A 25,039-nucleotide genomic window follows, 5' to 3' on the forward strand; every position below is an offset into this window, starting at 1 on the left:
AATACATAAATATTGCAAATATTTTTTTTACAGTTGGACAAGGCAAAAGGGGGTCCAACCCAGTACTAGCCAGGTGTACCTAATACAGTAGTTGATGAGTGCAGCTCAAAACTGTTTACAAGTATCTTAATCTTTATCTGTCATATTTATTAAGACATTGAGCCCACCACTATGTAAAGACTAAAAACTACATTTTCCAACTCAAGAAATGATGCATTTAAATGTTCCAATATTATGCCACACCAGGAAATTATTTCTTCACCTGTGAGTGCCTTGTCTATTACTTTTCATGTATTACCTCTTCAAATTCATTCTCCAAACTCACATGGTGCAGAGCACTGAATATATCTGTTTGAGAGGTACAAACTACATGGGAAAAAGTACATACTGACCAATGTCTTTTTATCTTATTCAGAATATGAAAGAAACTTCGCTTTCCTTTAAGAAAACTCACACATTAAGGATTACTACAAAAAAAAATCATTTAATTGTGGTAAATTATACATCAATACTTCTGATACAGTTTGTGTTTGTGTCTGTGTGTGCTTGTATATGTGTCTGTGTGTGTGTCTGTTACTCATTTACTGAGAAATAACTGCCAAGGCATTGGCAGTGACCAGCAGAGAGTAGGACTAGAAAGCCATAATAGGGCGACAAATATCAGAGGAGAGGCAGTCTGTGTGTAATGGATGATGGAGGTGTGAGTGTTTAGGGCAGTGTGCAATAAGTGGGTAAGCTGGTGGTTGGCTACATTGGGGGACACCAGTAGGGTCAATGATGATGATAATGGGGAGGGTAAGCACTCTATTGAGGTTAATACTTCTGAGCTGGCTAAGAGATTATGCCATTGTGAAAAATATTTAAGACCTCACCGATTTTACACCGCTAAGAAAGTCAGAAAGAGAGAAGACAGTTTTCAAACTACACATTAATATGAAAAACTGTAGCCATGACCAAGCTGCAAGTGAGCTGACATTCAGACACAAATGGCTGATCATTAAGTAATAATGATTTTAGATGGCAACATTCAGGTTATTGAGGAGTCAGTATGACCCCTGCTGTAATTAGAACATCAGCTGTAACTGCTGCTTTATTACAACCCTAATTCCAAAAATGTTGGGAAGGCTGTGTAAATAAAAACAGAATGCAGGGATTTTGAAATGTCATACACCCATATTTTATTTACAGTAGAATATAGAAAACATCAAACTGTTAAAATGTACAATTTTAAAAAAGAAATGGCTATTTTTTTTAAATTTTATGGCAGTGGCATATCTCAAAAAAGTTGGGAAGGGGCACGTTTACCACTGAGAAGAATCCCCTCTTCTTCTAAGAACAATCGTCTGCAAACTGAGGAGACCAGTTGTTGGACTTTTAGGGCGGGAGTGTTGCCCCGTTGTCTGATTTAGGATTCCAGCTGCTTTTTATTACCACTTACGTGTCATTATCATCCCAACTTTTCCGAGACGTTTTGCTGCCATCAAATAGAAAATTTCATTAAATACTAAAATACTAAATACTAAAAGTTTTCTATGTTTTACCATAAATAAAATGTTGGTCTGTGAGACTTGCAAATCATTCCATTCTGTTTTTATTTACATTTTACACATCCTCCCCAGTTTTTTAGACCTGAAGTTGTGATTATCACACAATCCCTGTGAAAACATGGACTCAGACAGGTGTAACAAGTAGAGCATTTGTACTTATTTTTAATCTGAGTCCTCGGCGAAGAGGTGGGAACGGAAGTCCTCCATCAAGGTGATGACCTCATCAACAACTTCAATCTTCTTCTTGACCGGGAAACATCTGGGCATGAGCTTTCGTCCATACTATAAGATTTTAAAGGTGGAGCCTTAACCATCAGTAGGATATAACTTGCTATGAGATTTTTTTTCTAAGCTAACTAAAATTGATTTGTTGGTAGAGCATTGAGAGGCTAAGTGTCTTTATTTCTCAAAGCTAGAGGTAACATTTATATATGTGGCACACTGACTTAATGCAAGTACAGAATGTATTTAATGTTGTATGAATCTATGTTAAATGACTCACTGTTTTCTTGGCTTCATCCAGCGATCTCTGAATGCACTCCTTCATCCTTTCTCTGTGTTGCTCCATCTCCAGTTTAAGTTTTTCCTCTCGCTGTCTGGAGTGTGTAACAACATGTAATAAGAGAGGTAGTTATACAGTATACTGGATTTTTGTCAATGCACCAAAGACAGGAATTAAAATATAAACAGAAACAAAACCCATTTTTATCTTTCTGGATTGTTAAATAAAAACTGGAGATTAAGGAGGTGGATAAAATTTACTATTCACAAGTTAGCCCTGTTTACTAAACATCTGCGTTCAGTGAGACAAACCTGCTCCTCTTCTCGCTGTCCTTGATGTTCCTCAGTGTTTTCAGCACGTCCTCTGGGATGCTCTCAACTTGCTGGAACAGCAGAGATATATGGTGCTCAAAACCAGTCAGCATCTCCAAAGTGGTGAGTTGGGTCGGCCGTTCATCGACGCATGAGGAATACACCTTTGCCACCTTAATCGCCAAATCATTCAACATAATATCCTGTATGTAAGACAGTTGTAGAAGATGAGAGAAAAAAAGGTTCCCCAAGGCTGCTTTGATTTCAAATAGGATGATATATTAAAAAAGTCGAGCATAAAGTACACTCTGCATCATTACCTGGTCCTCTGTCTTTATTGATTCATGGAGACGAACACTCTTTTTAAGCATGGCCATTCTCTTCTTTTTGATGTCAACTCTCTCCTTCATATCTTCTACATGCATGTTTAGCTGCTCTTCTTCCTCTTTCCTTGACACAAAGAAGAGTCTATCTATCTATCTATCTATCTATCTATCTATCTATCTATCTATCTATCTATCTATCTATCTATCTATCTATCTATCTATCTATCCTTGGTGCTTTCCTTTTGCTTGGTTAGCAGACATAGCAGCAGTCACATAAATTGTAAGTTCAAAAAGCAACCAACCGCTGTCACGAGAGATCTGCAAGATACTGTGAGGACTTCTTCACAAAAGCCAAAATTCATGCTGTGTACACCTGGCTTTGAAAGAACTGTTAGAAAAACCGCGATTCTCACATTTTCTTTATGGTGACCTCGAAAGTGTGCTCCATTTTCTTATCCATCCTGGTGATGTTGTGAATCAGAGACAGGTTCTGGTCAGTCAGCTCTGACAGCAGGACGATTACCTCCAGGGGATCGAAGTTATATAGTTCCAGCTTGTCCTGCAGGGAAAGGTAAGTGAGCACTGTAAATAAAGCCTCCTGATGAAAATGGCTGTTGCTTTAATGATCTTTGGTTTTAGACTCACTAACTCTGACCTCATAGATTGTGTTGTTTCCATTCAGCTGGGAATTCTTCACCCTGAAATGAAATAGATTTTAAGATCATAGTTTTAAAAAGTTTTATTCTGCTGGAACTCCTACCACTTTCTTTGCTGTTGTTGCATTGCTCCCTGTTGCTCTGATAACATCACAGATTAAATTATCCAACAAAACTAAAACTAATCAAACTAACTAATCAAATTAAATGACCTGAGAATTGATAGAAAAGAACCAACTGGTGATAGTGTGTGTGTGCTTTCTTACACGGCATCACTGTGGTTTGAGAACAGTGTAGACTCACTGGTGGGAGGCAGCACTCTATCTGGAGTGGAATCCAGATCTTTCTCCAAGCCTGTGTTAAAGTTCATACTTACAGATCAGATGTATGTGAGCTTCTATGCCAGCAGTTATAATGCATTCAATAGTAACTCAGACACGGTTTATTTTTTAATAAAAGGCTGGTCTCCTATTTAAGAAACCCACACCAGTCTGACCCGTATCCATTTAATGTTGTTTTCCTACCATCTGGTCTGTCTGGCAAGCCTTTGGTTGTTAAAGTCGCTGCTTTCTGGGCTTCCTGCCACTCGGGAGGAGAAAGCTTGAACAGAACTCTCCTGTACCTCTTATATTCATTCAGAACCTTCTCAATCTTGGCAACTTCACTATAAAGAAGAAAGCTTTAGCATGCTACTTATTCCAAATTTGTCACTTTCTTTTACAGATCTATGCATTAAACCGATGCGTACCGCATTTAAGTGACATGCATGATATTCCTATTGTTAGCCATACCTTTTTAATATTGCTGTTTCATCGGTGACCTTCTCAATCTTATCATTCATTTCCTGTATGGAGCTACTTGAGTTTTTCAACCTGCTAAAAAAGCAGTTTTACAGTTATTACAACAGAAAATTATATTTAAATCAACCCATCCCCTATTCAAAACAATATTTATATCAAAATATCCCATTTTGATATGGGGAATTTTCTGATGCTTACAGATTTTGGGCATCCATAACTTTCTTCTCGACAGAGGTGAGGAATTCTTTCAAAAAGCAATCTTCAAATGCCTTGAAATCTTCAAGTCTTTGTACTACATACTTCTGTGCAGTCATGGCCTTTGCGGTCGTCTTAATCTTTGAACTGATCACCTTATCATCAAACTGGATTATTTAACAACATAAGATTAACATACTGTAAATTTGTCATAATTAAAAGACAGAAAAGCTTTGATGACTGTTTTCTAACAGAAAACGCATTTATTAAAGAAATAATGAAATATGCTAGACTTTATGTGCATACAATTGAAAAAATAGTTCCAGATTTTAGGAAATATAAATCAAGGAAGAGATAACGCTTAAGAGCCAATACGTCCTTCTTTTTTAACAAACAAAATTTGATTTTATTTCCCCCGCTTCCAGTCTCTCCAGGCTGTAGCGAAATCCTAAGTAAGGCTAATCCCAAACATCTTTTCATTCAAATTAAAAGTTTGTCAGATTAAAATCTCTATAGCTTCATTTAAGAGCAGGATATTTGTACTTTTGCTCACATGAATTTTGAAATAATCTCGACCTCAGGATTAGTCCTTACAATTGAGGGATTCTTCTTGGGTCTAGAAAAACAAGCTAAACATTTTAATAGAAGTAGAACAATGTGCAAAAGTTTTGAGCCACCCCTCAAACAGAAATTAGTTTCAATGATTTTTGAAATATGCAACCATAGTTGTACAATTATAAGAACTAATGTAAGAGAAAATAATAGTGTCTGTATCTCTATCTAATTTTGATGGGCTTATGATGGACCTCTAAAGTTTTCTTTTCTTTTGTTTAATGCAACTGCTGATTTTGCAAAAACTATGCCTTAGACCCTTTAATTACATTACCTTTAGCTGCGCATTCTTCTCTGACATGAGGATCCAGTTCTCACTGCTGTCTCTCTTAGAAATGTCTAAGCAAAGAGAATAAGTCATGTCAACACTAGAGAGCAATCCTTCAAACCAAATGTAACCTTTAAAACACTGCATTCTGCTCTTTCTTCACCCACCTTGATTAACCTCAGACGTTGACATGCCTGTGAGGTCTTGAGTAGGGAGAGATGTGTTTTTCCTCTTCTCCCTTTCCTCCTGCTCTTTCAACAGCAGACCTATCACCTCATTTGTGGACATGCTTTGTCTGTCCTGCACTGAAGACAGTCAAAACAAACCCTAAAAATAGTTTTCAATACAGTGCTTTGAAACAGTTTTTGTGTATGTGTGTGTGTATTTTTCACACTTGCATGTTTCACATCGTTAAAGAAATGCTGCTGATCAAAAGGAACTCAAAGGCTCGTCTCAAATTTACCAAAAAGCATTCCCCAAGAATTTTGTGAAAATATTCTGTTGACTGATGAGACAAATTAAAAGGTTTTGGAAGGTCTAATTCTTGTTACACCTGGGATAAAAACAAAAACATCATACCAACAGCCAAACATGGTGCTGGTTAAGTGTGATGGTCTGGGGAAGAAGCATGGACCATGGATTCATACACAGTGATTTCAAAGACTCGTTGACAGTTATTCCTAACATGTGACTGCAGTTCTTGCTGCCAAAGCTGGTACAATCAGTTATTAGGTTTGGGCGGCAATTATTTTTTAACACAGATTTAGATAGTATTTTTTTCAAAATAAATTAATTCATCATGTAAAAACTGAATTTTATATTTATGTGGATTATCTTTGCCCAGTATTCAAATTTATTTGATGTTCTGAAACATTAAAGTGTGACACATATGACACAGGAAAAGAAATTAAAGAGTGGGCAAATATTTTTTCACAACATTGAAGTGCTATATTTACATTTTACAATTTCACAACACTTTTTTTAACCAATAAGGTCCAGATTTCTAAATAAGTACATATTTCATCCGATGAAATGACACTACAAATATCACCAAAACTTTGTGAAAAACTAGCAATTAATTTTTACATATGATTTGGGTGCTTACCTGGCTGTAGTGGTGAAGACATCTCTTAGCTTGATGCTAGATTCGCTGTTGTTCTTACAAACAGACGTTTAAAGTCAGGTTTAGCCGCAGTTTCTTCAGACTACAAACAGCAACCATATAACAACACACTAATTCATAACAAAAGAAAAACACTGACTGCCCTACTGAAACGTGATGTTGTCATTCTTATCATTTTGTAATTCCACCAAAATCTTAAACTGGAACTAGCGTTAGCTTAGCTTACTTAACCCTCTGTGCAAGTAGAACTGCTAGCTTATCGACACCGTAGAAGTTAGCCTTTATGCTAACTTGTTGATAACACTTTTTATGCATGCTTTAATTTAAAACATGGTGAATTCAGAAATAAAATAAATTACCAAATACATAAAAACTCAATGACTGCACCCTCTGAACATACTCTTTCTCTTTATCCCATGGATAGGAACACTGGAGCTTCAAACTTTGATGTTTAAGATTAAAAGTAACAGACGACTGTCCTGGTTACTGTTGCCTTGTTTTTCTTCTTCTTTGCGACTATTGTTTAAGACTGAGGAAGTGGACAGTGTTTAGAGGAACTGTGTAAAAAAACTGCAAGAAATGTTTTACATTTTCTGATGTTTAGATGCAAATGTTAGTTCCATGTGCAAAAGATGATTAAAAAATAAATAAACGCTCATAACAGTTTCTCATATTTTATGTATTCTTCAGATTATTTACAGTAACGTGCAAAAGTCTTGAGCCACAGCAACTGAAACATGGGGTAACATAAATGGTTTTCAAACTGAGTTTGTATGAGTCTAACAAGCTTGGACGACAATATTTGGTATGACCACTTGTGTTTTTGAATATTGCCTGAAAGATAGAAAGATAAAAATGTTAAGTTGTCTGGTTCATCCCTTGAGCTGGGTGTCATGTTATGCTTGAATGATTCATAGATCACTGGTAAGTGGCATAACAAATAAAGAGAGAAAGAAATAAACAAACCAAAATCCCCTTTAATTAGTCAGATACAAAGACTGTAAAAAAATGCAACTGGTGTCAAAAAAAAGAGAAGAAGAAAACTTTGAAAGACCTTCAGAAAACCTGGGGAACTATTGCTAAAGAGCTTCTTTTTTTAATTAAAAAAAAGTCTGACTCCTTGGAATCAAAACCAAAAACGAAAGAGATGGGTGGCTCAAAATCATATATTACTGTGCATTTGAGTGGCTATGACTAATAAATACAGCAAAAAAAAAAGTATACCATTATATTAATGTAATCAGAATGTTTACAGCATGAGACAATGAGGCAATACATGAGAATCGTTATTTTGTAGTGCAGACCCAGAAAGAATTAGACCAACACCAAGGAGAGCTGCAACCCCCAAACTTCTATTAGCCCCAAAACTCAAATAAAAAAAGCATTCAGGGCAAGTGTTGGGATATGTCACAGTGAACGAGCCTGGATACTCATATTTCCTTTTATTTTAAAAGGAAATATTTATCATGTAAAGAGTGGCAATGCTACCCTCAGACTACTCTTCCGTAAAAGACTCTACAGGAGGCTGGAAAAAAGTAATGCTTCAGTGCCCTCTAGAGACAAAAAGAACATGAAACTCTATGTGTCTTGGTGACGTTTTCTGCAAATCATGAAACACTTTAACAAAAAATATACATGAAAAATTACAGATTCAATAACGAGCTACCCTGTGCACATGTATTAGACAGCAAGCGCTTCAGGTCAGATGACAGAGCTCTGGTCTGATAGTTACCAGGGAATGATGAGTGACAAAGGGTTTGCTTTTAGGTCATGATTCCAGAGGACTGCAGCAAGCAAGCAATTCATTGCCCCAGAGAGGCAGTTATTCCACAGCAACTGGAAAAGACATCGCTAGATGACAAAGAACCACCTTTAAAGTGTATTTATGCGCATCTCAATTCTTCCTCTATATTTTAAAAAATTTGCTCAATCTGGACAAAAAAAGAAAGCAAAAATAAGGAGTTAACTTTAAACTATCACTTGTACAAACTGCATTGAGACAGCTGGATTAGACAATGTCTCAGAATAGGGTATGCTCCTGTAATAACTGAATCATAATTTCACAGTGTGCTACTTAAAAAGGTTTAAGCCCTGATATGTGGGTTACAGTACTCCCTCCCACAGGCCAGATTATGCCATCTGTGAGAAAAAAAACAGTATATCTCTGTGAGTGTGTGTGTGTGTGTGTGTGTGTGTGTGTGTGTGTGTGTGTGTGTGTGTGTGTGTGTGTGTGTAGCTTTCAAATAAAATTCTGAGTGTCTCATTTCACTCTTAATCCAGGTCATTCCTACTGTGATGTTAATAGCCTAAAGGGGACCGACACACTCCTGTTTACGCCAAGTAGTTGATCTGAAGTGAAGTGATAACACACACACAACAGACACCCATACACACAAAAACATAAGGAGCAAAAGTTAAAGAATGCACAAAATTAACCCTTAGAATTGAGAATACTATGCAGATTTTAACCACTGTATATATTAATTTTTTCTGCTAATTAATCACTTTGTTAAAACGGTCAATAAAATTTTTACTGCTTATCAAAAAGTGATAAGCAGCGTCTGTGTCACACTAAAGTTAAACTTTTCATTCGGTCTTTATTTGATGTCAAAAACTTGAGGTTGGCACACGAATATCCGATTCATAGAAGGTTGACTTGTGGCCCTTAAAAATAGGACTAATACATCCTGAAATAAAATACTGGATGCCATGGCGACTGTGATTGGATGACAGGAGTAATCTGCTGACTAAATCCCCTCATGGCTCAAGCTGTGATTTGGACTGGAGATTTGTTTTCAGAGTGAACTCCGCCCTGCAGAGATGACTGTCAACGTAAAGTACACTACAGACTGCAGCAGGCCAGCAAATAGTCTGTTTAATTTGGAGGAAACAGCTTGGACTCGACTTTGACAGCTTCTTCCCTGCGTGCTGACGTGAACAAAATGAGCCAACCGGCAAGCCAACGCTAAAGCTATTCTATGGTAGGACAATCATGACCAAGTTTTCAGCTGCTGTGAATGTAGGTCTGTTGTTACAGGTTGTGTTTTCTGTATTAGTATAAGAAAAACCTTTTTTTTTTCCTGTACAAGTAATTAATAAAATAATTTTAAAAACTGAAACGTCATACTCCCACCCCCCCAGATTCTGTGATTGAAAACATTTTTTAAAATACAATGTTATCATAGAATTGAACAGTTTTGTATTTTAAGTAATTAGTTTGTTGTTTCAGTGAACTTTTATTAAATGTTAACTGTCTAAATAGGAAGCCTGGTCCAGCTAAAGCTAAAGCAGTCTAAGGAGGACAAATAAAAGTTGTATTTTCCAAGGTCACAAAGTTTTAACATGAACATGCTACAAAACAGTCCTTTTGTCCTTTGTCCATTCAGCTATTGGTTATTAATTGATCATAAATAAATACATGAGGCTGAGCTCAAATTAATTGATAATATGCATGATAATAAGAAACTAACAGACAGCCCATTTGCTCTAACCAACAATATAAGCATGTAGTTTTTTGGGAATTGAAGAATGGACCTCTGATGCTACACCAAAATCATTCCCTCAGTGTCAGTCAAGCATTAAATGAGCATCCACTCCATAATTTAACATTTTCTTTGAGCTTCAGAGCTGCAAAAACAGCTGTTAAAATTACATATGGTAGTTTATGTTCTTGTTGTTACCTATATTAACAATGTGCTGGCATGGCCATCCCTTGTTTTCATCTGATATAGATATGTAAACAGGAATGCAAATTCGCTTAAAAAACAGTCGCACAGTGCCTGTGTTAGCTCCCCTTTTGTCACAATAAGGTTCCTGAATAAAACAGATGTTGCAGCGAGTACGTTAACCTCTTTGCAAAAATGGACAATTACATACAATAGGCGTACCACTTTGACAGGTAGTGATAAACTGGGACATTCAACAGCAAGTGGCCCAATGTACAAAGCAGCAAATATTGGGAAAAAAAACCCTCAAAGGTGTCATTTTTAATTTGTCTCTCTATTACACGTTCCCCACACACTTTTTAAATTGTAAAAGCATGGAAAGCTAACAAGCATACTAATGCATTGTGCATTATGCATTACAGGGTTGCTTTTTAAATATAAAGACACATTTAAAGTGAAATTATTAACTTAATTTGAGAACACTAGTGACTGCGTCGACTTTATGCATTAATATGTTGATTGTTCTAGTCCACAGGTTGCAGTAAGCAGTGAGCTGTCAGCTCTGTCCTCTGACTCCAAGCAGCTGGGGAGATGTGAGAAGGGGTCATGCCTCTGGTGAAGAGGAACATTGAGCCTCGGCACCTGTGCCACAGTGCCGTGCCCGATGGAATTGGCAACGAGCTGGAATGTGTAACCAACAACACGCTGTCCGCTATAATTCGACAGCTCAGCAGTCTGAGTAAGCTTACAGTTGATCAGATTCAGAATAAAGTATCAATGCGTCTTTAACCTGTGCTCATTACATGCAATCAAGGTGTTGCCACTATTAAGCAAATCGAAATTTAAATCATAAGGAAAATTATACAGTAAAAAACCTAAACTATCTAAATATTCAGGGCATAATTACTTCAAGTTGTGAAAGATCGTTAGAAGTGATGGGGTGGGAAACTAATTTGCACACAGTGATTTTTAGCTTGATTTATTATGCATTTAACAGATCGATTTGTCACAACTAATACATAATATGGACCAAAGTACTTGGCCTCCTACACCTTACTTCTAGAGGAACTGCTCAGCCATTGAAACTCAGGCCATGAAGCTCCCAGTGCAGTTTTTGTGCTGATGTTAATGCTAGAGGAGCTTTGGAGCTCTGCACTTTCTCCCTGCTCTGTAACTTTACATGCCACTTACAAATGATCATGGAACATTTAGGAAGGAAGGCATTTCAAAAAAACTGACTTTTTGTAACAGTAACATCCTGTTGCAGCACCACACTCAAATTCTTTAGGAGGATTGACACTTTTGAAGATGTTTGTAAAGGGAGACTGCTTAGTGCTTGAATTTATACATCGGTGGCAGTGGGACTGAAAATACCTAAATTCAAAGATTAAGAGGTGTGACCTAATCCGTTGGCTACATAGTGTATATCAGTCCTGTAACACAACACAATACGCATTGAGTTTTCTGGGGATAATAATTTGACATATTGACATATACCCTCTATGTCATAGGAGTGCTTTTGTTTTCTTAATCCTTTAAAAGGGATTATCAGATAAGAGTGTCACTTAATTGCTGGCTTTGAATGAGGGGAGAAACAAACAAAGAACATATTTTAAGGGTATCAAATTTGTCAGTGTGTGATTTGTTGCAGTCGTTGCTAAAATGCATTTCACTCTGTACACAGGTTTGTGCAGAAGTACAGTGGTTAATGTTAAACATGTTGTTGCAATGTCTGTATAAAGATTAGAAAGCCTGTGTGCTTTTGTGGTTACAAATAAGTGAGAGGAGACAAGAAGAAATCCTACAACATATCCTTTGATAGTTTGTACATCCGTGTGTGTGTGTGTGTGTGTGCGATTAGTAAACTTACCGAAGCTTAGAGCTTAGCGTACAGATTTGTACAACAGCACGATAAGATGGAAAGTAACTGGGCGGAGACACAAACACAGGCAGTCTAATTATAGCTTTTACATTAAGCAGACTAGAGCTGTTTGAAATGTGCCCCTGACTGAGTAATGGAAACAAACATTTTGAGCAGTTTAATTTAGATAGTTGATATCAACACTCTGCCTTTAAGGTGCCATTATCTTTTAAATGTTATTGAGATTTGACACACCTTTCCATTTATTGCTTTTCCTCTATTCTCTCCCGCTTTCTTGCTCTGGTTGCAGGTAAGCATGCAGAAAATGTTTTCGGGGAGCTTTTTAATGAAGCCAACACCTTTTACGTGCGCGCAAACTCTCTTCAGGATCGAATTGACCGCTTGGCCATCAAAGTCACCCAACTAGACTCCAGTGTGGAGGAGGGTTAGTTCATTGGGTATCAGTGAATCTTCTTCTGTTTGTTGCTATGGTTATTCCTACACGCTTTATATCAAACTTTCCTCCTTAATTTTGCTTTTTTAAAGTTTCCCTTCAAGACATAAACATGAGGAAGGGCTTCAGAAGCTCGAGTGTCCAGGACCAGCAGGTTTTATCCAAGGGCAGCCTTCCTAGTGCTGTAGCCGACATGTACAACAGCAGTGACAGACCTCCTCCTCTCAGCAACCTCACTGCTTACAGGTGCTGCACTGTTTTTCTTTCTTTTTTTACTGTTCTAAAGTTAGATATCTGTCTTCAGTTAATGTTGGAAATTGGTTTTTAAATACAGAGAGGATTCTACTGATGCAATGAAATACTACTCTGACCCATCATACTTTTTTGACCTGTGGAAAGAGAAAATGCTTCAGGACACAGAGGAGAAGAGGAAAGAAAGGCGGAGGCATAGGGTCAGAGTGCATTTTACCCATCATGTTTACGCATGTACGTATTTACTTACTGACTGCTTACTCAAACTCTGTATTCCTGTTGTTTCTGCAGGAACAGAAGCGATGTGTGGACAGCAGCACCATTCAGCGTGAGGTGAAGAAGGTCAGAAAGGCACGAAACCGCAGGCAGGAGTGGAACATGATGGCGTTTGATAAAGAGCTCCGTCCAGATCACAGACATCCACAGAGTCTCAGGCGAGGAGCATCATCTGAGGGCTCCCTTTCGCCAGATGGGAGGTTAGAGAAGCTACCAAGATTGTGTTTTGGATAGGTTTTCAATGTATTTTTCTGTATAATACAACGCTACAGAGGGAATTAAAGAATTTCCCATCTTTGGGACTAATGATGTAGATCTTATTTATCCTAGTTGTATTTTTATGGAGAAATTTGTAAAATTATTGTAGATTTATGTTACTTTTAAAATAAAACTTAGCAGATGGGGGGGACTTGTGTGTGTGTGTGTGTGTGTGTGTGTGTGTGTGTGTGTGTGTGTGTGTGTGTGTGTGTGTGTGTGTGTGTGTGTGTGTGTGCCCAAAAGGAGGGGTAGATCCGTTTTCACAAATAGGACCTTGTGACCCAAATTGTATTATCTTTGTTGTGTAAAGCGTCGGCTTTGATATTGTAACAACAAATCTACCATCTGGATCTGCATCTGCATGACAAACTCTCTTTTACTGTTTATCCAGGCCTGACCTCTTAGATTACCCCATCCCTCCAGTGCCTGCCCATGCTGCTTGTAACTCTGCCAAGTCTCACGATTACGTTCCTGGGAACACGCATCCCTCACCACCTGTGGAGCATGAATACCAAAGCATTGATGTCAACTACAAGAGAGTAACCTATGCCGCAGCAGAGCCTCGTGCTGCAGACCGAATGAACGGTTCAATTCGTCTCCCTGCAGATTACAAGTATGTGAGAGAAATTGAAATATAATATACTCTTTTTGGGCATCTGCAACTTAATCCTCTTTCTTTTACTGTCACACAGGTCTATCCCACCACCTCCTGCCCCCGGCCCTCCAATCCCATCAGCCCAGACAGCCTTTGGTTTTCCACTGGGTGCACATCCTCCAGCGCCACATAATGGCGTTGGGCACGCGGGCCCGGGCTGCCCACTCCCACCAATACCTCCTCCAGGGAATCACACGGTCCCTCAACCCCCGGGTCCCCCACCTCCTCCTCTCCCTCCGCCATCTGCACCCTCACACCTAGCGGGACACAGTGAAGGCTGCAGACGTGAGACCAAACCTGTGAGAGACGCAAGAAGTGACCTGCTGTCTGCCATCCGCATGGGTGAGTCAGCGTGCTTAGACGCAGTTGGCATGGCTTCCAGCTGGTCAGATGAGCACACATGTGAGCAGCTAACACTCTGTGCAATACAGACATATAATATTCTGTCCTCTCTCTACATGTGTGTGCCCTCATTAGGCATCCAGTTGAAGAAAGTCCAAGAGCAGCAGGAGCAGCAGAGCAAGCGGGAGCCGGTGGGGAACGACGTAGCCACCATCCTTTCCCGACGCATTGCAGTTGAGTACAGCGACTCTGAGGAGGACTCTGAGCTTGATGAGAATGAGTGGTCGGACTGACAAAACACTGAATTGGTCTTTTCTCCACTGGATCTTCAGCACAGATGAAAGAAAACTGTGAAACACTCCATCTAGCTCCATCTAGTGGAGTCTTTGTACCAAGCCACTACTGCCAAAATACCTCTACCTTGTAGTTTTTATTTCTACTTTCATAATAAATATTTCATGAGCAACTGAACCACTAATCTAGCACATCTACACAGTTTGCACCAGTTTGTTTTGTAACAGGTTAATATCCTCATTTCAAAACTGAGTCAGTGTGTGATAAATCACACAGTTCTATCACATGGAAATGTGACCCATTAGTTTCTTAAGATTGTCTTTGTATACTGCTTGTTCTAGCAAAATGTCCTTACGTGATGACCTCCTATCTTTGTCCAGCAGCATCCCAGCGGAGAGCATTTCAGTGTAAGAAAAGCATAGGTATAAATAATACATGTTACCATTGGCTGACTTCCACATAGCTTCTTTAGTTTCAAGGTCTTTGTATTAGGCACGCTGGCTCATTGGCACACTACCTAACTAGCCGGCTCAAACACTCAAACACACAAGTAGAGCAAGCCTGTGCTTTCCCTACTATGACAAGTTAAAATATGTGCTGTGATATAAACAAGCACTGAATCATACCATAATATTGAAAGATTTAAGGGTTTTTGTTTTAATTTAATCTTCCTAATCTCACACTTAATTCCATTAGTTTTGTAATAGCTACCTCAAGTTGTAACAATTTCTCAGTTCTGATTGTGTGTATGAAGGTATCATGTCTGACATTAATTCTATTAGTTGTGATGCGTCTTTACAAATACTGATATATCAATAAACTTTCCAAATTAGCAAGAAAATCATGCTATCATTAAGTCCTTGTCTTTTTTCTTTTTTACTTCTTTCTTTTTAACTTAAACTCCACTAGATACTAGAGGTCAAAATCCACTTGAAAATTATTTATAGATTTTTGCACAACCTTAATGGGGATGGGCCAGTGGGTCAAAAATATGTTGCAGAGACATATGATGAATACACATAATGACTTTGAATGACCGTAAAGGCAAAAATGACCTAAACAACCCTGCAGACATACAAAGTAGCCAAAAAAGAGGCATAGAGTGGCTACAAAGAGATTAAAAACAGGCAAAATCAGACAGAATATCATAGAATTTGAGCAGAGACACAAAAATATGGTCACACAATGACTACAAAATGATGGAAAATTACCTCTGTCAGACAAAAAGGAGTAATATAATACACAACAAAATCAAAATTAAGTAAATGATCACAAAGAGACACGAGATGGCTAAATTCACTGATCAACTGAGAACTAAAGTGATATGTAAATTTAATTACATAAAAAATGATAATCAAAACAGTCAATGTGCAAATGTGCAAATCATTAAAGGACTTCATATATGAACGCACCAAAACTGGTAACACTGCCTCACACTCAAAAAAATTTTTTTTCATTTAACCAGTTTTTGAACAATAATTTGGGGATATTTAAATAAGGAATGAAAAAAAATTTACTGTGAAAAATTTTCAAGTTACAGTACCTGGAAGGACAATGAGGTGATTTAAAAGTTTGTGCTCTCAAAACTACAACCAAATCAACTTTACAGCCACTTAAGTTACAGAAACCAAAACCGTTTTTAATTCTGCAACCAATTTTCAGCTTTAATTTTATAGGCTATATCATAGTGTCAATAAAAATATAATATAATATTAAAAATGCTAAATTAATTATGGAATATAAGTATTTAATAAAATAAAGAAAACAATGAAACAACGAGGCCTGTAAATTCATTCACACCCAGCAGAGGTCACCCGATGCCAAAGTGTAGCTCAACGGAACTTGAGAAACTGTTAACTATTAGACGCCATGTTGGCTCTGTAATAACTGCCAGCGTTGCAAGACAGGAAGCGAGTTGAGCCGCAATGGAGATGTTTTCGTCCCGTGACAGTGTACTGGTTGGCAGGTGATTAGCACAGCGAAGCTCCTCCTCAGTCTTCTACAGTAGACACAAATCTGGACAGCTGACCATTGTAATAAGGTATAGTATTTATACAGGCTTTGTAGGGTTTTACATTCCCACCAGCTTGCCTTTCAGTTATGGGGCAAATTTCGAGTGTAAAATTCTTTGTTTAGCTTAAACTGTGAACGATGATGATGAAGATAGCTAGTGTGTGCTAACTAGTCACCTGACTTCTACGTGCACACGCTCAAATCAGCTTTACTCTCAGCCTTCCGTATGGAGGAACAAACAAGCTACCATCTGGCCAGGAATGGCAGCGCTGACTCATTTTACCTCATCTTTAGTATCTGATGGAAGGAAAATGAAGCTTTAGCAGAGTTAGCTCACGACCTAACACTGTTAGATGTGGTCATTCATTCATGAGAGAAACCACCAAGTCACGGTGCTCGCATAATTCTCCCTGTCACACTAGCATCTAAAGTAAGTCTGGAAAAATAATAGTAATACAATAACTCTACCCTGGCTAATGATTAAGTATTGCACGATGTCTTAACTTGTGTGTGAGTGTTATAAAATGACTTGAAAGCATATTTTGTCCTCTGTGTGCCCCTCAAGGAATTTAGTAAGATATAAACTATCAAGATGGATACCTCAAAACTTCCCAAGATCCAGGATGAGGACCGAGAAAGCCAGTTTGGATATGTACACGGTGTTTCTGGACCAGGTCTGGTCTTCTTGCCTTTTAAATGGCTAGAATCTATCAGGTTGAATGTAGTTAAAAGTAGTATGGTTGCAATGTTTAGCTAAGTAGCTGACAAATTAAGGAAGTTGATCACATGATGACAAAATCATGACATTTCCTGTTATTACCTGTCTAATCTCACTAAAGAATGCCTCTCTAGCATAGCTGTAGATTATATAGTTATCCTGAACTGCATGACTTCTGCTTAAGGATATCTTTGGTCTGTCACATATGTTCAAGCTATAACATTTGTCATTTTTGTCTTAATAATCTCTTTGAAATTGTCCCAGTTGAAAATATAAACAAGTAAAACTTTTCATTGTTTCTTAATCGTTTCAGTATCTGTAATTTTCTTTCTTGCTATTGCCATCAGTGGTGACAGCTACCGCCATGGCAGGAGCAGCCATGTATGAGCTGGTTCGAGTCGGTCACAGTGAGCTGGTGGGAGAAATCATCCGTTTAGAAGGGGACATGGCAACTATCCAGGTCTACGAGGAGACATGTATCCTTTCTGCTGCCGTGTTTCGTTCATCTTTTGTCAAACATCAAAAGTAAAAAAACAAAAAAACAAATCAGACTGAATTGCATTAAGAAAAGCTGCTTGGCAGATATCACATTTCAGACATTTCGTGGTTTGTTTGGTGACCCTAACTTGATCATACAGCTGGCGTGTCTGTCGGGGACCCTGTCCTGCGAACTGGAAAGCCCCTGTCAGTAGAGCTGGGACCGGGTATCATGGGCTCCATCTTTGACGGTATCCAGCGCCCACTAAAAGACATCAATGACCTCACTAACAGTATTTACATCCCAAGAGGAGTAAACATTGGTGCTCTCAACAGAGACAACAAATGGGAATTTACGCCCGGGCAGAACCTTCGGGTAAGGAAGGCGCATTGTTGCAGTGATGAGTCCTTCAAAGTCTTTTCTTCTTAAGTGTGCTGACCAAAAATGTGATCCCCTCGCCAGGTCGGCAGTCACGTAACTGGTGGAGATATCTATGGTATGGTATTTGAAAACTCCTTAATCAAACACAAGCTAATGCTTCCACCTCGTAGCAGAGGCACCATAACCTACCTGGCTCCACCTGGAAACTACGACATTTCAGTGAGTGTTGCATTTGAAACAAAGTGCTTTTTATTTTGGATAAAAACAAAACTGATTTGGGGGGGTTTCTTGCATTCAGGATGTGGTTCTGGAGCTTGAGTTTGAAGGCATTAAAGAGAAACTCAGCATGGTGCAAGTGTGGCCAGTACGACAAATCCGCCCCGTCACAGAAAAACTACCAGCTAATCATCCACTGCTGACCGGCCAGAGAGTTCTGGATGCACTTTTCCCGTGAGTATTCATTTGCTGTGCATTATGACATCTTTATTTAATATATGCCGCTTAACAGATTTATTAAACCGCCTGTCATAAAAACAAGGAAACACTAATATTTTTGAAATCTTTCAAAAACATGTTTAAAACAAACTTTTTTTATAAATCAGTAAATTTGAAATTATTTTCAGCATTAAAAATATAATTTTGTTTAAAAATCGTGCACATACTGGTGGATTAACCATTACTTAACCATAAAAAAAGGATTATAGTGATTATCAATAGAGTTAATTTAGGGCAGCCCATAAGCGTTACAGTAGGTGGTGGTACTGCAAGTACTGCATATCACATATTATGAAAAGTGGGTTTTTCACTGGTGGATTGTTTAGTTATTTATTACATAGTAAGACCGTGTGGCTGTTGTGCTTTACAGCTGTGTGCAGGGTGGCACTACTGCTATACCAGGAGCTTTTGGATGTGGAAAGACTGTGATCTCGCAGTCATTGTCCAAGTACTCCAACAGTGATGTCATCATCTATGTCGGCTGTGGAGAGCGTGGAAACGAAATGTCTGAAGTGCTGCGAGATTTCCCCGAGGTTTGAAGATTACGAAGCTTTCGATTTGTTATTTAAGTTTTTTTCTGTCTACTGTAACAAACGCACTACAGCATCACTTTTGACTCGCTTAAGCTAAGGCTGTTGTTCACACTGCTCTTGCCACTAGCTCACTATGGAAGTTGACGGCAAAGTTGAGAGCATCATGAAGAGAACAGCGCTGGTTGCTAACACCTCCAACATGCCTGTGGCTGCTAGAGAGGCTTCCATTTACACAGGTATAAGCTGCCTACATTATAGAGAACTGAGTCATTGTTAACCTTAACTTTTACTACATACTTAAAAAAAAAAAAAAAGTAATTGAAAAGTAATTGAAAAACTTAAAACACTCTAAAATCCTATTCAGAACTTTATGAAAGTAGCTAGTAGTGAGCTAGTGTGTATTTTGTTGTTGTTTTTTCCTCTTCCTGCACAGTATTTTGAAAGTGTCATCAAATGTCAAACTTTTGCCTGTGCAGGGATCACACTGTCTGAATACTTCAGAGATATGGGCTACAATGTGAGCATGATGGCTGATTCAACGTCTCGATGGGCCGAAGCTCTGAGAGAAATCTCTGGAAGACTGGCTGAAATGCCTGCTGGTGAGTTCAGTGGTCACAATCAAAATCTCAAAACATGTTTGTTTTGTACCTGCTGATCTAGATTAGAGATCAGCAGGTACAAAAGTCACCTCCTACTGACCATTCAGTTCTCCAGAAAATAGTGTCACTATTCCTGAAGGATCATTTGGACATCTGTGTGGAGATAGGAGGGTTTAAAGTCTTTCAATAGTGTCTAATGTTTACCAGTTTACCTGATGAGCGTTGGTAATAAATATATATTCTTAGACAAAAATTTTTCCCCTTTTATGTAGGGCTGCAATTGTACAGTAATTTTATTGTTCTAGAAGTTTTAATATACAATCCTAAAACAGGACGCCTACACTGTACTTGAAGACCTTCTATCAAATTCGTGTGTAGTCTAAGCCCATGTTTGTTATTTAATCTTTACTCTCAGATGTTAAACAACACTGGAGCTGCAGCTGAAAGAAAGGCAAGCGTAAGAACATAATATCGCATAATATCGGGATGTCGAAATTAAAATGGTATATATGAAAATGAGAAGAATTGCAATGAATGAATCGTTTTAAAAACATAGATGTTAATAATCGCATTGTGTGTGGCAATGTTCGTGTTTCCTTCAGATTGGCCCACCTATTAAGAAAGAGATGGGGGTGCATATATACATACATACACTGCGATTGTTATAGTAAGAAGAAAATTGTGATTGGTTGCCGACACCACCCTTTTCCTGTGAACGTGCAGAGGAAACACTGGGTTAACTTAGCAAGATGATAATTAGCTTTGTTTGACTGCTTATCCTGAGTACCAGTGCTAGTGTAAGTGAGTCCAGATAACAGAAAGATACCCTGGGTATGTTGAACTCACTTCATAGTACAGTTCATTCAGATTTTGTTAAGACCCTCTCACACAGTAGGTAAACTCATGTGAAGCATTTACCTTTGTGTTGCTGGCTGCAGACAGCGGGTATCCGGCTTACCTGGGCGCCAGACTGGCTTCCTTCTATGAGCGTGCTGGACGTGTGAAGTGCCTGGGAAATCCAGAGAGAGAAGGCAGCGTCAGCATCGTAGGAGCGTGAGTTCACATTTATATAAGCAAGTTTGTGCTTTTTGTTTGTTTGTGCACGTTCTGTAGATGGTCATTGACTGCTGCACGTCGTTATATTGAGTTTGCTTCGGTGGGAAAATTAGTTAGAAAATGTAAAGTTTTTCATGTGAAACCTTTAAATAGAATCCAGCAGGTGATTATTTTATTAGTAAACTTTACCTTTAATACTGTGAACTCCTTAGTGTGTCACCTCCTGGTGGAGACTTCTCCGATCCTGTCACTTCAGCCACACTGGGAATCGTTCAGGTAAGTAAAATGTAGAAACTTAATGCAAACATTTGACCGAATTCACCTTAAAGTGAAAGTGTCTCTCTTTTACACTGTCCTGTGTTTTTGTTGTTGTTTGCAGGTGTTCTGGGGGCTGGACAAGAAGCTGGCTCAGAGAAAACACTTCCCGTCTGTAAACTGGCTCATCAGCTACAGCAAGTACACACGAGCTCTGGATGAATATTATGACAAACATTTCCCGGAGTTTGTTCCTCTTCGCACAAAAGCAAAAGAGATTCTACAGGAAGAAGAGGACCTGGCTGAGATTGTGCAGCTTGTTGGCAAAGTGAGTCAGTTTATATTAAATGGTCTAAAACTGTCCCCAGCAGCGCGATGGATCGAACCCAGAATTTCATTACCATGAAGCAACAGTGCTAACCACTGTGTCACTGTGCAGTCTGTGCTCCTTTATGTGTGGAGTTTGTATGCTCAGAGTCTCTCTGGACACACCATCTCTTTCCTACTGTCCAAACACAAGCATGTTAGGTTACAGTATTGAGCCCTACTCTAAAAGACATTGTCACAGATTGAACTCTGCCTCTGTGGCTGAATTTAAAAAATAAGTGTTTAAAGTTGAAGCTTTTAACGTAATTATAGCGTTTTCTTGTGAGATACAGAACATGACGTCACAAGGTTGATTATTTTGTGTTTGCTAACTAGTCACATACTGGATAAAACTCAGAGACTAAAACTAAAACAGTTTAAGGGCGTCACTTTTCTGTTGCCCCTGGCTGCTGCGATCACTTTTCTTTTTTTAAGCTACATGCACTCAAATGGGAGAATCCACCTTTTGGTAATGCACTGGTTTGTCCATTGTTGGGTTGTGTATACAGACTGAGTGACATAATCAGCTGGCAGAGCATGTCTCCTCTCTTGAATACTGCCAGGGCGGTGCAAAAGTGACCCTGCTTTTCATTTTAGTTTCCATGATTTCCACAAAAACTAATAGACTAATGTAAGTCTATTGGCAGCAACCAACAAATTGACTTAGTGAAGTAATATTCTGTACTGCCACATGATGGCGCCACAAATGCTCTACTGCAAACACTCATTTTTTAAAATCCAGCTTCACGGATAGTGTTTAATCTGTGACAGTTTTTTAAGTAGTGTTCAAAGGTGTAAATTAGCGTTAATGCATGTAGTGTTTTATGTCCATTTTGATGACCAATGAACAGTAAATGGTCTGAATTCATGTTAATCATTACAATTTTTATTCAGTTTGAATGCTTTGGAAGTTCTACGAGCTCTGTTACTATGGACTCTAAATGGGTTTAGATCTGTTGATCAGTTTTACCAGATGAAGGTGGGAGATTGAAGAGAGTGAAGTCTGTACATGAGACTGAAGGAACATGTGTTGGTACAAAAGGCCCAGTGTATCAAATGCAATCTAATGCTTAATCTCTTTTCTTGTATATTTTTTCTAAGCCAAGTTAGTGGATACATTATATGTAAAAAAATATATATATGTGGCAATGACTAGAAAAATATAACAAGAACTCATCTGGTTTTGTTCCCAGGCTTCACTCGCTGAGACTGATAAAATTACTCTAGAAGTTGCTAAGCTCATTAAGGACGACTACCTGCAGCAGAATGGTTATACTCCCTATGACAGGTGAATACAAAGCACTTACATTTAGACAGATTACATTGAAAGTCTTAAAAGAACATGCTGACTCTTGTAATTGTGCATTTTGGATGTTGTATTTTATGATATTACTGTAATTCCCATGAAAACAGGAAAAAGTATTAAACAACATGTGTGTAAATATTCTTTTAGGTTTTGCCCCTTCTACAAAACTGTTGGCATCCTCTCAAACATGATAGCGTTTTATGACATGGCCCGACATGCGGTGGAGTCCACAGCTCAGAGTGACAACAAAATCACCTGGGCCATCATCAGGGAAAACATGGGGGAGATCCTGTACAAGATCAGCTCCATGAAGTTCAAGGTACACATTTGTTTCTCATGTGGCAGGAGATGTTTGGTTTTGTTTTGTTTTTTCTTTGCCATATTGATCATCAACCCCCTTAAAAGATTTTGTGCCTTTCATGTATCGTTCAGGATCCTGTCAAGGATGGTGAAGCAAAGATCAAAGGAGACTACGCCCAACTGTTGGAGGACATGCAGAATGCTTTCCGAACCTTGGAGGAGTGAGTTTCCTACCTCTCAGCTTGTCTCTCAGATATCCAGACCCCAGTGCAGTGCAACATAGTAAAGACTGATTGGCCCATGTTCTGAATGTCTGCCACAGTCACATAGTCTTTTTTTTTTTCCTCCTTGATGTTTACGCCCAAACATTCCATGACCTACACAAATTGTATTTCATTTTGCTGATTTTCGACAAGTTTACTCATAAAAAAAAAACAGTACTGAAATCCCCTTAGGCTGTCTCAGAATATTACTTAAATAAATTCGCCCCAATCAAGTGCTGCACTCGCACTCCACTAGTAGCTGCGAAAAAAGAGTTGATGTCTCTTTCCCCCAGATGTAACAGTGATCAATGCAGATATTTAATCAAATGGGAACATGAATGTGGATAAAGGGACAGAGGCAGTGTATTCAGGGGATGTGAGGAGTTCTTCCACGTCTTACCTCTAAAGTGTGATTGTGATGCTGTGGAATATATACTTGATATTATGTGTAAAATGTGAATGAATGAGATTGTTGGTTTGTGTTGTAAAAGAAGTCTTGCTGTTTTGTCCATGGTACATTATTGTCTCCCTAAATAAATGGGAAATAAATAAAGTAGATGGTTTCAGTAAGATTTTATTTCTCATATTTCTTTCAAAACATAAACCAGCAGTTTGAAATCTTTCAAACTTTCATACACAAATTTTGATAATTGATGTAAGAATCGGTCATTGGTGCAACCTTATAAGCACACCTCAATTCAATAAAGGACTCGTTACTGTAGATGGCGCGCAGATAGATTTAGACATATGTACAGATGAGCGGTGAATTATTAGCCCTCGTATGAAATGTAAAGTTTTGTCAACATTTTCTCCAGTGTTTTTCTTTTTTTTTTTTTTTAAATAAAGCTAATTAATTTTCAACATAGCATTTGCAAACATACTAGTTTTCTTTAAAAAGCATTAATTGGGGTCAGTATTATAGCTGAACATTTTGTCACCACAGCACAAACCAGTGTTGTGTAATGATGTGCTGAGTTTCAAACGGGTTGTCTTCCAGTTTACACAAAGTATAAAAACTTCAGTGAGGGTTTGAGCTGTCACTGAAGAAAACGTAATCGTAACAGTAACCAAAGAAATCAGTTTAGACTTGAGAAAAAGAATTGTTGATGCTCACAAACTAGGAGTTGTATATGTAAAGTTATCAAGTGTCAAGAACTGGAATTAGAAGCATAATCAAGGAATTCAAAGAGAGCCACACAGTATTGAACAAGTGTGACTCTGAAAAGAAAACTAGTGAGAAACGTGTCTAAAGACCCCAGAACAACTTCAAAAACATGTGAATGACTTAGCCAAGTTGGAAATTGTAGTCTTAAAGAAGACAATCACCAGAGCTGTGTGCAGGAATGGATTTCAAGACTACAGACCAAGAAAAACTCAACTTTTGCACATGAGACACCTTCAAGCCAGACTGAAGTTTGCTAAGAACCTGGAGAACAACTATCTATACTGGAAGCAAGTTCTTTGGTCAGATGAGAAGAAACTAGAGCTCTTTGGCCACAGAGATGCTGCTTATATTTTTAGAAAGACGGGAGAAGCATACAACACAAAGAAGGCCACCCCCACAGTGAAAAGCAGTTGTGGGAGTATTATGCTGTGGGAATGCTTCAGTGCATCTGGAAATGGAGGATATGCCAGTTTCAGATGCCACAAATCTGAGTCACTTAGTCTTCCTATACAACAACAACCCAAAACATACGTCGCTCCTGGTGAGGAACTACCTTCGAAAGACCAAAATGAGCATTACTGACTGGCCTGCACAAAGCCCTGACTTGAATCCTGTTGAAAATCTGTGGGGTAAACTGAAGACCATGACAGAAGATCACCAAATCTAGAGGAACTTGAGAGATTTACCAAAGAAGAATTGGCCGGGATCGCTGTT

At 38.5% G+C, this 25,039-nt stretch overlaps 3 protein-coding genes across 9 annotated transcripts; 2 read left to right on the forward strand and 1 right to left on the reverse strand.

Annotated features, from left to right (window-relative positions):
- Positions 1 to 1,248: 1,248 nt before the first annotated feature.
- Positions 1,249 to 6,844, reverse strand: LOC113030730 (cilia- and flagella-associated protein 100-like). 6 transcript variants are annotated; one of them, XM_026182415.1, is made up of 14 exons: positions 6,741 to 6,844; positions 6,323 to 6,326; positions 5,385 to 5,522; positions 5,224 to 5,288; positions 4,341 to 4,504; positions 4,134 to 4,217; positions 3,867 to 4,006; positions 3,609 to 3,696; positions 3,342 to 3,384; positions 3,100 to 3,245; positions 2,681 to 2,810; positions 2,361 to 2,563; positions 2,050 to 2,143; positions 1,249 to 1,829 (listed from the first exon to the last, which is right to left on the reverse strand). In XM_026182415.1, the coding sequence occupies exons 3-14, from the start codon at positions 5,503 to 5,505 to the stop codon at positions 1,710 to 1,712; spliced, it is 1,398 nt and encodes a 465-aa protein (XP_026038200.1). In that variant the 5' UTR covers positions 5,506 to 5,522; positions 6,323 to 6,326; positions 6,741 to 6,844; the 3' UTR covers positions 1,249 to 1,709. The 6 variants fall into 6 exon arrangements, with proteins under 6 accessions (XP_026038200.1, XP_026038197.1, XP_026038198.1 ...); XM_026182412.1 differs by having other exon boundaries at positions 6,323 to 6,367; XM_026182413.1 differs by having other exon boundaries at positions 4,341 to 4,492; positions 6,323 to 6,375.
- A 2,302-nt stretch (positions 6,845 to 9,146) lies between these two features.
- On the forward strand, positions 9,147 to 14,594 carry wasf3a (WASP family member 3a). The gene is made up of 9 exons (XM_026183250.1): positions 9,147 to 9,321; positions 10,534 to 10,744; positions 12,177 to 12,311; positions 12,413 to 12,566; positions 12,655 to 12,772; positions 12,864 to 13,048; positions 13,498 to 13,719; positions 13,799 to 14,103; positions 14,239 to 14,594. Exons 2-9 carry the CDS (start codon positions 10,612 to 10,614, stop codon positions 14,394 to 14,396), a joined length of 1,410 nt encoding a protein of 469 aa, XP_026039035.1. The 5' UTR covers positions 9,147 to 9,321; positions 10,534 to 10,611; the 3' UTR covers positions 14,397 to 14,594.
- Positions 14,595 to 16,255: 1,661 nt separating this feature from the next.
- LOC113030837 (V-type proton ATPase catalytic subunit A-like) lies at positions 16,256 to 23,730 on the forward strand. 2 transcript variants are annotated; one of them, XM_026182572.1, is made up of 15 exons: positions 16,256 to 16,438; positions 16,976 to 17,084; positions 17,476 to 17,604; positions 17,767 to 17,981; positions 18,069 to 18,206; positions 18,286 to 18,437; positions 18,853 to 19,015; positions 19,143 to 19,251; positions 19,492 to 19,614; positions 20,553 to 20,667; positions 20,883 to 20,946; positions 21,050 to 21,253; positions 22,485 to 22,579; positions 22,745 to 22,916; positions 23,030 to 23,730. In XM_026182572.1, the coding sequence occupies exons 2-15, from the start codon at positions 17,003 to 17,005 to the stop codon at positions 23,120 to 23,122; spliced, it is 1,854 nt and encodes a 617-aa protein (XP_026038357.1). In that variant the 5' UTR covers positions 16,256 to 16,438; positions 16,976 to 17,002; the 3' UTR covers positions 23,123 to 23,730. The 2 variants fall into 2 exon arrangements, with proteins under 2 accessions (XP_026038357.1, XP_026038359.1); XM_026182574.1 differs by lacking the exon at positions 16,256 to 16,438 and adding an exon at positions 16,489 to 16,840.
- Positions 23,731 to 25,039: the final 1,309 nt, after the last annotated feature.

This window comes from Astatotilapia calliptera, chromosome 10 (genome assembly GCF_900246225.1).
Source record: "Astatotilapia calliptera chromosome 10, fAstCal1.2, whole genome shotgun sequence".
Taxonomy (NCBI): Eukaryota; Metazoa; Chordata; class Actinopteri; order Cichliformes; family Cichlidae; genus Astatotilapia; species Astatotilapia calliptera.